At 40.9% G+C, this 13,251-nt stretch overlaps 1 protein-coding gene across 6 annotated transcripts in view; it reads right to left on the bottom strand.

Annotated features, from left to right (window-relative positions):
* Nucleotides 1–13,251, bottom strand: part of AIG1 (androgen induced 1) — a 192,903-nt gene that overhangs the window by 140,224 nt on the left and 39,428 nt on the right. For 4 of the 6 annotated variants that reach the window (XR_012158065.2, XR_012158066.2, XM_073337496.2 and 1 more), the window contains exon 2: nucleotides 3,326–3,481. Coding sequence is in view for 2 of the 6 variants with exons in the window: in XM_073337496.2 (XP_073193597.1) it covers nucleotides 3,326–3,481 (156 nt within the window). In the remaining 4 variants the exon portion in view is untranslated. Of the gene's footprint in view, nucleotides 1–307; nucleotides 552–3,325; nucleotides 3,482–13,251 lie in introns of those variants that run through there. The other 2 variants (XR_012158067.2, XM_073337497.1) reach the window with 2 other exon arrangements.

Genomic DNA, 13,251 nt, shown 5'->3' with positions numbered 1-13,251 from the left:
GGAACGGGGGCCTGACGATATGTACCCAGAACCACCCACGACAATGTTTTAGCCCCATCGGACATTGGGATCTCAACCCAGAATTCCAATGGGCAGCGGAGACTGCGGGAACTGTGGGATAGCTACCCACAGTGCAACGCTCCGGAAGTCGACTCTAGCCTCAGTACTGTGGAAGCACTCCACCGAGTTAATGCACTTAATGCACTTAGAGCATTTTCTGTGGGGACACACACACTCGAATATATAAAACCGATTTCTAAAAAACCGACTTCTATAAATTCGACCTTATTCCGTAGTGTAGACATACCCAGTGAGTGGTAACTGATGAATCGGAGAAAGAGTCAGGTTTCAGGAGGGACTCTTGATTGGTGAAGGACCAGACATTCAGAAAAGTCTGAGTCTGGCTGCTGAGTGTTACATTCGGAGGCTCTACTGTTTGTCTCCCAGCAGCCAGGAGAGACGGGAACAACAAAATCTTTTTAGGCCTTCTTTGTACAAAATTAAGAGCAAAAAATGAAGCAAAGACATTTTGTTCCCTATCTGGAGGTCACCTTTAGGAAAAAAAAAAAGAGAGAAAGACTATATTTACAATATACTTAGCTAGTTATTTTCTCGGTTTCTTTGACAATAGAACTCAGGGACACACACCCAGCCCCTAAGGGCCATTTCCAGTTCAGGATAACTAACCAACAAAGACAAGACAACAGGACATTTGTGTGTGTTTTAACCCTTAGGAAACCAGCTAGTTCCCATGTGTGAAGTATATCCCCTAGGAACTGGTTAATTTAGAGAATGCTCATTTGTACATCTCATTTAGAGAGTGCTTACAATGCTTGCTAGCTCCTCCTCCACAGATGGCAAAACAAGTAACGCCTGAAAGAAAAAAAAAATAGATATAGCTCCGAATGCTTAGAAACTGCAGCTACTGCCAACAGAAGCTGTAGCTAATGTCTTCACAGGAGGCCTCAAATGGTCTTAAAAAGTTTCAGTGCTGGGAATATGAGAGGAGGTACTGAAGGAGTACACAAAAGCCAGCAGAGAGTTAAAACAGAGGAGAGAGAAACATAGTATCGTAAGTGGCATTGTGGATACTGAATTGCTGGCGAGAGAGCCAGAAAAGGCAGGAGAATGTGTCTCTTGATGTGTGTAAAAGCTAATATGGTGAGTTTTTTCCCAAAAAGAATCAATTAAAAACTTTAAAATAATGTAATGCTGTTCTTAAGGGGCTCTCTCTTTTCTAGTAACAACAGCAGGAAAAGCATCTGTTATCAGTCACAGTCACAACTACTACATAACTCCCAATCTTCCTCAAAATATAATTGTAAAAAATGATATTTTGCAAGCCTGTTTATTTCCAGGTATTTTTTAAAAGTACATTAATTATTACTGTGTGTTTCTTATGTCATAGTAGAAAAATTGCAGCCAGTTAACCCAATACGAATAGCAGCAGTTACCCTTAGCAATGGCTAATGAGTAATTTAAGGCTACCAACTGGGTGTTCTGGGAAGGGAACACCTGTACAATGCTGTACATGTGTTTTATATTTTATAACCTTGCACAAGCATTCTGTATTTCTTCATGGAGTGGACTGTAAAATATCACACTAAGGATTTGAACAAAGCCTGATGAAGTATATAAAATTTGATATTTTAAATTGGTGTGTTAACTGTAAAGTTACAACAGATACCTAGTTGTTATGAAACATTGTCGACAATGAGACCTCATACAGTACAGTATAGCTAGAAGACAGTACAAGGCGAACAGTGGTTCACAAGGTTGCAATTAGAACTGGCAAACTTTCATAAAGAAACAAAAAATGAGGCATGATTTCCAGTCTCATTACAGCTTGACAATTTGGGCCTGCGCTTATTGTAAGGTTCACAAATCTTCTGCTAACCTGGTCCAAGTTTTGGGTGGAAAGCACTGGCAATCTGAGTTGCGTCATGCCCAATCCTGCACCACTGTAGTCAATGGCAAAAGTCCCATTGATTTAAGAGCCACAGAAGAGCAGTTTTACTCTGAAAAGTACTCATAAATGCCTTCTTACTCTGCCCCCTCTGTGTGTTGGAGAGAAACTAGTGCACCTTAATGACAAAAACATGTTTTTACTCCTCTTAGCTCTGAAGAGCCCAAGGGCTAACAGGGAGAGTGCTAGATTCTACTCTCTTTTGCATCATCAACAGAATTGCTTAGCAAACTCCAGTCAGTTACACTTGTGCAAACCCATGGAGGGCAGAGCTTCTATCACTGATGATGATGTGCAATATAGAAAGAATCCAACTTGAATCCCAAACAGTCTACATGCCAACCTACCTCATACTTGCAAAGGATCAAGACCCTAATGCAGGGATGGGCAAACTTTTTGGCCTGATGGCCACACTGGGGAATAGAAATTGTATGGCAGACCATGAATGCTCACAACATGTGGGTTCGGGTGTGGGAGGGAGTGAAGGCTCTGGTTGGGGGTGCAGGCTCTGGGGTAGGGGTGGGAATGAGGAGTTTAGGGTGTAGGAGGGTGCTCTGGGCTGGGACTGAGGGGTTTGGAAGGCGGGAGGGGGATCAGGACTGGGGCAGGGGTGCACGAAGGGGTGCAAGTTCTAGCTGTGGGTGAGGGCTCTGGGGTGAGGCTGTGGATGAGAGGTTTGTAGTGCAGGAGGGTGCTCCGTGCTGGAATCGAGCGGTTTGGAGAGCAGGAGGGAGATCAGGGCAGGGCAGGGGGTTGGGGGATGGGGAGAGGCTCAGGGGTGCAGGCTCTGAGTGGCGCTTACCTCAAGCAGCTCTCGGAAGCAGCGGCATATCCCTTCTCCGGCTCGTGTGCATGAAGTGGCCCCCAACCTTCAGAGTGGGGCCACGCAGCTGCTTCCGGGAGCCATGCGGTGTAGCCCCCAACTGTGCGCCCTGGAGCAGGGCCACGCCCCGGCTGGAGCAGGGCTGAGCCACATGGTGTGGCCCCCGACCTGGACCCCACGGCTGGAGCGGGGCAAGCACCAGACCTTGCTCCCCAGCAGGAGTTCGTGGGCCAGCTTAAAACGGCTCACTGGCCGTAGTTTGTCCACCCCGTCCTAATGTGTAAGTACATTTTATTTATATCATGAATCCAGATGCCTCAACAGTGGATTATTTTTAAAAAATGAAATTAAAAAGTAACTGAAAGTTATCTTCAGGATAACTAAAGTGTGACAAAACTGTGCTCCCATTTCCCCCTTTTTTCAGTCATTTATCCCTTTTGCTAATCATGTCAATCTTTTTACAGTCAGGAAACAATGAACAAGTTAAATGATGCACCTGCATGGCAGTGAAATTAACTGCTTAGCACCATACTTACAACTCCAACAGGAAAGGCTAAAACAGCCATCATCCAGTCACGGAGGGAAATGAGCTTTTTTAACTGTCTTTCTTGTTCTTGGCTGTCACTTCCTTTGGTGAGAAGACTGGAGAGATCAGTCAATACGCAGATCCCAAAAAAGACAGCCTGGATAACCTGCATGGAAATAAAATCCAATCTTGAAGACTATAAATACACAGATCATCAGATGCAATAGAGATACAGATAAAGACTCTGAGTCATCCAAGCACTTAAGTGTGTTCCTAAAGTTACATACGTGTTTTTAAGTGTTTTACTGAATCAGGACCATAGAGATGGAGCATAGTGCTGGACAGTCAGCAAGGAACTCCTCAAGTCAAATCTCAGCTCCGATAGTGATTCATTGTGTCACTTTGGGAAAGTCACTTAACCTCTCAATGTTACCAGTCCAACAGGGAGATTCCAATATGAGGATTATTAGTTCATGTTTATACAGTGTTATGTAAGAGCTAAGCATTATTATATTAAATAGGAAAAAATTACTTGGGTACAGATTCTGCAAAATATAATTAAATATATGCACAAGTCTTGGCAGAATAGGGACCTTAGAAAACCCTACAAGGATGGTAGTGGATATGAACTTGCAATATGGAAGAAAAAAACAAAAACAAAAAGCAAGTGAGACAACAATATATTTCTGGACTCTATGATACCAGTCAGAGGGAATTCAGAAAAATACAACATAAATGATTAAATGGTTGGAGGGACTGATTTACAAGTGAGGGGTCTGTTGTTCGGATTCAACATGAAAAAATTATTTCTACCCCAAGAATCCTTCCCTCCATTTTTTCTCCACCTGGCTATCTTACCTGAGCTGTCTGGTGATGCTGTTGCAGAATTCCAGAAGCTCAATTTTCTCACTACTGGCTGTAAATTAGCAAACAGGCCTTCAAATGCCCACTGAGCATCCTGTGTCATCACCACACTAACGGAACAGCTTGTGTTATTGCTGCTGCCACAGCTCCCTCCGCACATACTGCAGAGGCACACATTTTTCTTAAAAACTAGTGCAAAACATAGATCAAGCAACATTCCAAAACATGCACTGATGATGCCAGCCATGATACATGATAAATTGTTAGAGTTAGAAAAAAAAATTTAAGTTCTTTGGGGAAACTCTCCACTTCTACTTAAAACTCAAAAAACCTAAACATTTTGATTTTAAAAATAAGATTTTGGGTCCCCTGAAACTCCACGATGCTAATGCATTTTTTCCTCTTTGCTTCTTTTAAGACAGCATTTAATCAAAAATAATCTCCCCACCAATCAGATGGCCTACTTATACGGAAAGATTACAAGAGCTAAAAATGTTTTACCTTGGCCAAATGATGACCAAAGAGATCCGTTAACCCCACCTTGATTATCATACACATTTTAAAGAGAGTGGTCACTTTGGATGGGCTATTACCAGCAGGAGAGTGAGTTTGTGTGTGGGAGGGCGGAGGGTGAGAAAACCTGGATTTGTGCTGGAAATGGCCCAACTTGATGATCACTTTAGATAAGCTATTACCAGCAGGAGAGTGGGGTGGGAGGAGGTATTGTTTTATGGTCTCTGTGTATATAATGTCTTCTGCAGTTTCCACAGTATGCATCCAATGAAGTGAGCTGTAGCTCACGAAAGCTCATGCTCAAATAAATTGGTTAGTCTCTAAGGTGCCACAAGTACTCCTTTTCTTTTTGTTAACCATCTACAATTTACTGAAGGGTATAAGTATCAAGGAAGGAAAAGGTCCTGTTAAGGGAGGTCTAGAGAAGTATAACTACAAATAACTAGATGAATCTGAGCATAAGAAAATGTAGGCCAAGTGACAGGAAATATTTCCTAACAGTGAAATCTATTAGACCATGGAATAGTCTCCCAGAGGAAGTAGTGGAAGCCTTATTGCTTGAGTCATTCAAAGTGAGATTGGACAAAACATTCAAGAATATACTGTAGGGACCAATACTGCACTGGCAGAGTTTGGATGAGTGACCTAATAGGTTGTTTGCAAATCTAACTATGATTTCCTGAAATGAGATCTATTCAAAGTAATATAGCCTGAAACACCCACATTTCCAAAGGGAACTGAAATTGTACATTTCCTAATCAATCATAAACTGAGCTGCTTCTTTCAGTTATTCTGCTATGAGGACAAAATTACATGGGGGGAAATGTAATGCTATCATAATGTATAGTGATGAATTTGTGAAAATACTGATGGGAAGGAAGCTATCCATAGGATTCAAAAGTTGTGGTATGAGGGATAATGTATAACAAATAAATTTAACAACTAACAATGAAAACTACAGAAAAATATAAGACAGGAGGGAAAAATACATTTCCTGACAGAGAGTTACTGAATAGAGCCAGGAATAAATACTTCAGAGTTTAGGGAGGAAGCTTCCCCAGCTCCCCCATACAAATAGCACACAGAGCTATGGCTAATCACTTTCTTCCCTACATACAATGCATAAGAAGTGCTATCTTGACAACTGCCCTTTTGTCCAAAATTGGGAATTGAACCAGGGACCTCCAGAGCTGAAAATATGAGTCTCTACAGCAGGGGTCTCAAACTCAAATGACCACAAGGGCCACATGAGGACTAGTACATTGGCCTGAGGGCCGCATCACTGATACCCACCCCCCTGCTGTCCCAGCCCCGCCCCCACTCCACCCCTTCCATGAGGCCCTGCCCCGCCTCTTTCCACCCCTTCCCTGCTCCCATTCCAACCCCTTCCCTGAAATATGTATAGCAAATAATCTGCGAACGGTGCAGGAACAAGCAAACTGTCCCCTGTTAATTTGTGTAACTAATTACTGGTAGTGTTTAGAAAGTGAAAAGTTACATCAAAAGTCTATTGTTTATCCACGACTGTGCAGTCAAGTAGATGCTAGAACACTGTATAAAAAGACCTTGGAACCTGATCCTGTTCATCTCAGATCTGCTTAGGCTTCATCAGGGGAAGTTTGAGTCCCAAGACTAAGGTCCCAGTTATGCTGGTATACCTTGAATATATTTGGACGTTAGACTGTAAACTATGAACTATTTCAGAAAGAACTCTTTACAACTACAAAGCTCACCATCTATGCTATGAATCTGAATCTCAATTAATTGAACTCATGTCTGTATGCATATTGATCTTTTAACCATACTCTCTCTCTTTTTTTAAAATAAATTTTAGTTTAGTTAATAAGAATTGGCTGTAGTGTGTATTTGGGTAAGATCTGAAACTTTCATTAGTCTGGGAGGTAATGTGTCCAATTCTTTGGGATAGGTAGAACCTTTTCTTTTATATGATGAAAGAAGATTTTCAAAAATCATCATATTTGACTTAGGTACCTGAATGGAGGCCTAAGGCTGGATCACTTTAAGGGAACTGTGTTGTTTGGACTTCTGAGTAACCAGTGAGGTAATAAAGATGCTGTTTTATACTGGCTTGATAAATTTTATTGGAATATCCACCAACTTTACTGGGATTGTCTGCCCCTTCTTTGCAGTTCACCCTAATTGAGTGAGTACAGCTGGCTCCCCACTAGGACCCCGGTGAAAATTGCAAAATGCAGGCAAACTTTTTTTTTTCTTTTTTTAAATTTGCAAGTCTGGATCTCATCCATGTAGAAAGAGATACTGGTAGCCTGTGAACAGAGTTTGAAGAGAGCACAGATTTACAAAAAGAAATAAATACAGGTCCATTATGTAAAACAAACATGCAATAGTAATCAAGAAACAAAAACAAGAAATTGACATAATGGGTGAAATCGCCTTTATACATTCCAGAAATGGCCCTGGTTGTGCATAAAATTAACATACCTTTTCACGTAATACTACCTCCTAGTTTACTTACAGGTAAGTTTCCAGTGAAAAAGAAGGGGAATGTATTTTTGAGGGATTCATAATTATGAGTTTGTGGCTATAGTTCACTGTTCTGAGAATATAATTTATATCTCCAAACTTCTAGGCATTTCATTCGCAATTCCCAAATATTGTCAGTATCTGAACAAGTTGTCCCTTGAAGGCAGCCTTATATGAATTTGTTATTACTCTCTCTTCTAAGAGAACAAGCAGCCCAAACAATAGCACCAAATTTTAGCTCTACCAGCATGCGAAAACAAAAATTGCTGGTATCTGTCAGTCCACATAAATTACACTTTTTATAGTTTGCCAAATCCATGGTTTGGGAAAAAAACAACCCTAATATGATTTATTACCTCAGATTATCTGTTACACTCCTTGTCACCTTCGAGCACTGTTGTTTCTATTTTTCAGGCTTTTGACATAATGGATCAGTAAAATAATCTGGTGTTGTGAACATATTTTATGCTTGAGCAGTTAGCATGGTAGTGTGATTTAAGACACATTGAAGTACTTTAGGCCAGACTATTTGTCTGTTTGGCTACTGTAAGTGCGATTGATTGGAATCGGTGTACTGGGACCATGCTTGTTTTAGCATCTTTATATACACGGGAATGTGAATTACAACAGCAAAATCCTCCAAAGTTCAAATATCCTGAGCACATTCAGGTAAGACAAGAGTAATGAAGTGGTTTTGACATTGGGCTGCTCTGTGTTTACAGAAGGCAGCCTAGGGTGGCAATTGTTTGCTAGGGCTGTTACCACTCTTGACTAACTCAAGCTATTGATCCTTCTTCTCCACAGCTACTGACTCCTCCGCTATTTCCTGTGTCCGCATGATTGTTGCATTCTTCTCAGCTCCTTTTCCATCTCTGTCTCTTTGTTAACTTGGGGAGCAAACAAACTGGGGAATGCATGCTTGAGTGTAATACTGCAGGATGGTACTGAGAATATTAGAACCAGGAGCTACAGCACAGAGAAATACATGGTATTCATGGACAATAAATATATAAAATTAAATAAAACTTAAAAAGAAAGAAAATGATGATGAAAATGTAAGCATGAACTCACAAAATTTTATTTAAATATATGTCAAAGAACAGTTTGATAGTACTAAATTTTTCAGGAGAAAGGCCTTCTTGAAGTGCCATACATGTAGGTATGAATATATGTTTCCTCTTTCAGTGTTTGCCCTAAAAGCGCCATATTGCTTGGGTTGCTTTTTCCACAATGAGGCCATTGGTCAGTGTTCTGTTGCCATGTTGATGGCATTAGTCATGCCAAAGCCCTTAACAGGGAGGATGGCATGAAGGTTGCCCTTTTCCTCCCATTTGCCATCATCTTGGATGACAAACTTGGGCACTGAACTTTGATGTTGTTTTTTTTTCAATTTTCAAACAAAAGAAGAATACCACTCAATACATAATTAAGTAAATTTATAGGGATTCAAAAACTTACAAAAAATATTGCAAATTACTTGAAGTCACCTTCTTCTAACCCGCAAGGATTGGGGAAGAAGCCTTGTTAATTAAGAGCCAGAGATGGAAGAGCAGCTGCATTCTAGTTAATCTGCTGAGTAGTTAATGTTACGCTATTATAGCCGAGCCCATCTGGGGATGTGGCCAATGCTCCTCCACACAGTTGGAGTGCCAAGAGGTGTTTTGGATGATTTATTATTTTTCATTTGTTTTCAGTAGGTCCCACAATGTGGCAGGTGCTTTTACAACACAAAACAGTGTGATGTCTTGGGTCTTGAACCTAGGTCTGGCCTGGGGGGGAAAGGTCGGGGCGTCCCTCACACAGCTGCTGCATCTTGCCCTCCACCCAATGCCTATTGAAACCCAGTGGGCTGAGATGCTACTAGGACTATATCCCTGGCCAAGGCACCACCCACAGGAGCTCTGATTGGAGGATCACCTGGCTCCTGCCTCTAACTCTGGCTTGACGCCTGGCTCTGGTAACTGGCAGTGGACTCTGCTGCTGACCCTTGGCTTCGTTCCCCAACCTGGATGCCTGCTCTGCCCACTAGCCCTGACTGCTGCTCTGACTACTAGGACATACCACCTATACTTGGTCCATAACACACAGTACCTTCTCTTAAAAAAAAACAATGTAAGAGAGAGAGCAAAAGGGATACAAATACAGAGTAGGGCAAAGGAAACCTAAATACCAAACCCATTTCTTTGTTTTAGAGTTATTGTTGGAATGCTCAGAGACACCTCAATGCATACACACATACGCACATTCCTATTTATTTAAATCCCAACAATACCTTAAAACTTATTTTTGCCAGTAGAGAGATATATATTGTGTTTATTTTTTATGGAAGGTGTACAAATGCCGCAGTGATGGCCAGCCTTATAAAAATCTGGAATCCTGTCACTACCCTCATCCTATCCTGAGAGTCCTCTCCTAGTGTATAGACTGTAATGCACAAATATGGACAAAGCTCCCATAATAAGAATGTGACACACAGGAAGTGGAAAAAGAGACTCAACTTTATTTCCTGGATTTAGTCACATCACATGAGTCAGCGTTATAAGACATTAATAATTCCATATCACATGACACAGGTCACCATCCACTGGCTCCTTTCACCCTCTTCCTCCACCTTTTACACAACTGTGCCAATCTGGCTCACTGAAATCTAGTGGGGTTCCTTCGGTGTAACTGAGAGCATGATTTTAAACCAATGAGATTGCACAGAATCTGGCATGCAGTGCTCATGAATGAGAAGGAAAGAACCCAGATTGAGTCTTAGGCTTTGATTTTTAAAGGTATTTAGGTGTTGCTCTACTCTGTGTTGCAAGGGCTACATGACTTAAACAGCTAAGTCCTTTCAAAAGTTATTTAGGCACACAGGAGCTTAATGACAGGTTTCAGAGTAGCAGCCGTGTTAGTCTGTATTTGCAAAAAGAAAAGGAGTACTTGTGGCACCTTAGAGACTAACCAATTTATTTGAGCATGAGCTTTCGTGAGCTACAGCTCACTTCATCGGATGCATACTGTGGAAACTGCAGAAGACATTATTATTATATAGGAGCTTAAGTCTCACTGAAAGTCAGTGGAACTTGAGCTGCTAAGTGCCTAAATCACTTCTGAAAATGGGACTTTGCCATCTAAGTTATATAGGCTTCTCTCTCTTTAACCACAAGGTTATAGAGTAATTCTCATACTCTGTGCTGCCTCCCTCTCCCTGGCTCTCTCTCTTAAAGAGTCACGTGGGCGGCCAGAGAGAGAGAGAGAGGGAGAGGGAGAGGGAGACAGTACAAGCACGAGAATTCCTCAAATGACTCTATAGCACCTGATGGTCAGAGCTCACCCAGGAAGTGGGAAACACCAGGTCCAGTCCAGTCTCTCTGCTCCAATTACTCTTTTGTCATTTATCATGAATGCAACAACAACAACAACAGGAGAGATTGAGGGAAAGTCACATCAGATTATCCCATAGCCCACTGGTTGGAGCACTTTTTGGAGAGGTGGCAGGTTGCAGTTCAAATCTCTTCACCCCCTCACATGGGGCAGGCAGTTGAACCAGGGGTCTCCCAAACCCAGGTGGTTTAGCTCTAAGTACTAGGGTAAAAGCTCTGAGGGAAGTCCTTCTCCTCTTCCCTGCTTCCCCAACTGTTGTGTGTGAACTCACCCGAGTGGCTCAATCTGGTAAATTGCTTCTGAGCACACCTATTGCATCAGGCCCTGCATGAACCTTAGGCAGCCAAATGCCTGTCTTCCCCAGGTTGTGAATTGCTCTGTGGCTTAAGCAGGAGATAGGTGTCCAGTCACTGAAAATGAGGCAGCAATGCACATGCTCAGGGCAGAAACACAGGCACTAAGGAAACTTTTACTACAAAAACTTAGGTGCCAAGTGAGTTTCGGTGCCTAGAGGATTTGGTGGGGGAAGCCAGAGTTGTGTATTGCAGTGATGCTGAAACCAGGATCCAAATGCCTAAAATAAGGAGTTAGATGCCTACTTCCTTTTCTGCATTCAGGCCTTAGTCAGAAACACTATTCTGCCTTACCAGAGTTGACTACCTCTCAAGAACCATGTTGGATATGTTATGACACACTTACCAGAGAAGCTGTGTGGTTGTACTAACGTAGTTTTAAAAGCAGTTTCCATAACATGGTTAATATTTTTTTCAAAACCATATAAAGTTCTTTGATGCTATGGACAGGACTTGAGTTAGGTAAACTGGCAAAAATCCTTAGAAATCCAGTATTTGTGTGGGGAATCGGGTGGGTTGGGGGGTTAATAATGCATTTAATATATACTCATTCTCATCTGTAAATAAAACTCAAAAAAAAAATTAATGGCCAAAAATGAATGGTAACTGATAAAAACCAATAGCTATGTAACTATTGAAAACCTGATGTCAAAGTGTTATGTCTCAGCTGTTTTACATAGATGGCATTTTCAGCATGATCTCAACATGACAGAAGAATATGCCATCTGGTTCAGAAGTGCTAACAGCCAGGAATCTTCTACTATGTAGCACATGAAGAGATGGAATGGACAAAATACAGTATATCACAGCAATATAAATAAGAATTTTACCAGATTCTGAGACTGAAGAGTACTACACATTCTGAAATCAGTGCAATAATTTTTACTTGGATCACTCCCCTCAGACACACACATTCCAACCTCTCACCTTCAGAAAAAGAAAGTTTTCTTAGGTGGTTTTTTTCCCCCAATTTTAGATTTGTCTCCTTCTATTTCACCCCATCTAATATATCTGAGGAAACATGAATTTCACTTGTAGAAGCATTTAAGAAACTACAATTCCATTTTCATCTTTATCTTTTTGATTTTAAGTAGCTTGTACTACATTCATTTTGTAATAATCCCCAATCCCCCCTTGCTTTCTTGCACTATACGTACAAAAGCTGCCATTACTACCTACCATATTCTGTTTATAAGACAGTATAATTTAATTAAACTTATATCATCCAGTCAGCAAACATGTGTAATATAGTTTATTCAGAATGTATTTTGGTATTATTAGATTACATCTTTTATGTTTTTCTTTGCTAAAACTTAATCTTATTAGTATTATACTCTGCACAGAAAGTTATGCCATTATTTTGTCTTAAATGCTAATTTTATACATTTCAGGAGGATTGGTAGTGTCTCCTAAGCAGTGCTCAGCAATCAGCAGGAAAGGCAGCACTCTAGGCACTGTTTGGGATAGTTAGTTAAGTAGGGTAAAAAGTCTTGCATTGCAGCTGTCTGTACTAAACTGAACTTCAGGATAAGGTTTCTGATGGCTGGAAGGTTCCTAAAACTTGACACGTAAACTATTTATTCCCCAAAATAAATAAATTTTATTAAAGAGTAATCTTTCCAGACTGACTGGTAGGACCCCCCTGCAACAGACACATGAAGTTCAATTTAAGTGTCCTAATGTTCTGGAAATATTTGCAACCGATCTGCTTATTGAATATTGAAAAAAACCTGTCTGAAAGCCACCAGGTGTAGATCATTTTGGTAGAGCAGACTTGAAAAAAAGACTTGAAAAAAGTGAGGAGAATGATTAAATGAGTTGTTTTTTTTAAAAAATCAATAAGGAAACAGCTACTTTTTAACTGGTGACTCATCAATCCTGAATGTGTCATTCATGTTACATTCACAAATGACCAAGATTGATGAATCTCAGTAGTGTTGTAACAGTTATGGAAATAGGAAAAGAAAAACACTGTCTTCTGAAAACCATGATCCCAAAGCTGGAAATAATCAAAGAAATATTTTCATCTGTCTCTTCAAAGCACTGTAAAAACATGAATGAATCCTCACAACCACCTAGCCAAGTAGGTAAGTATTACTGTCCCCACCATGCAGTGGTCAGCGCATCTGGAGCAGCAGAGGGGGCACATCAGTAACTTTACTCCCCCTTTCTTTCTACCCACAAAAGATGCTAGGACAAGTTAAATCAGCCCTCAGGGTTGTTCTGGTTTGCACCAGTCAACAGTGACTCAAATCTACCATAAGAGCAGTTGCTTCCCAAAGGCAACATTAAGTCCCTTGTTCAGCCCAAAGGAAATTTATGAAGGATC

The sequence above is a fragment of the Lepidochelys kempii genome, chromosome 3 (assembly GCF_965140285.1).
Source record: "Lepidochelys kempii isolate rLepKem1 chromosome 3, rLepKem1.hap1, whole genome shotgun sequence".
NCBI lineage: Eukaryota > Metazoa > Chordata > Testudines > Cheloniidae > Lepidochelys > Lepidochelys kempii.
The sequence above is the reverse complement of the archived record's forward strand: the minus strand, read 5'-3'. Positions and strand labels throughout refer to the sequence as shown.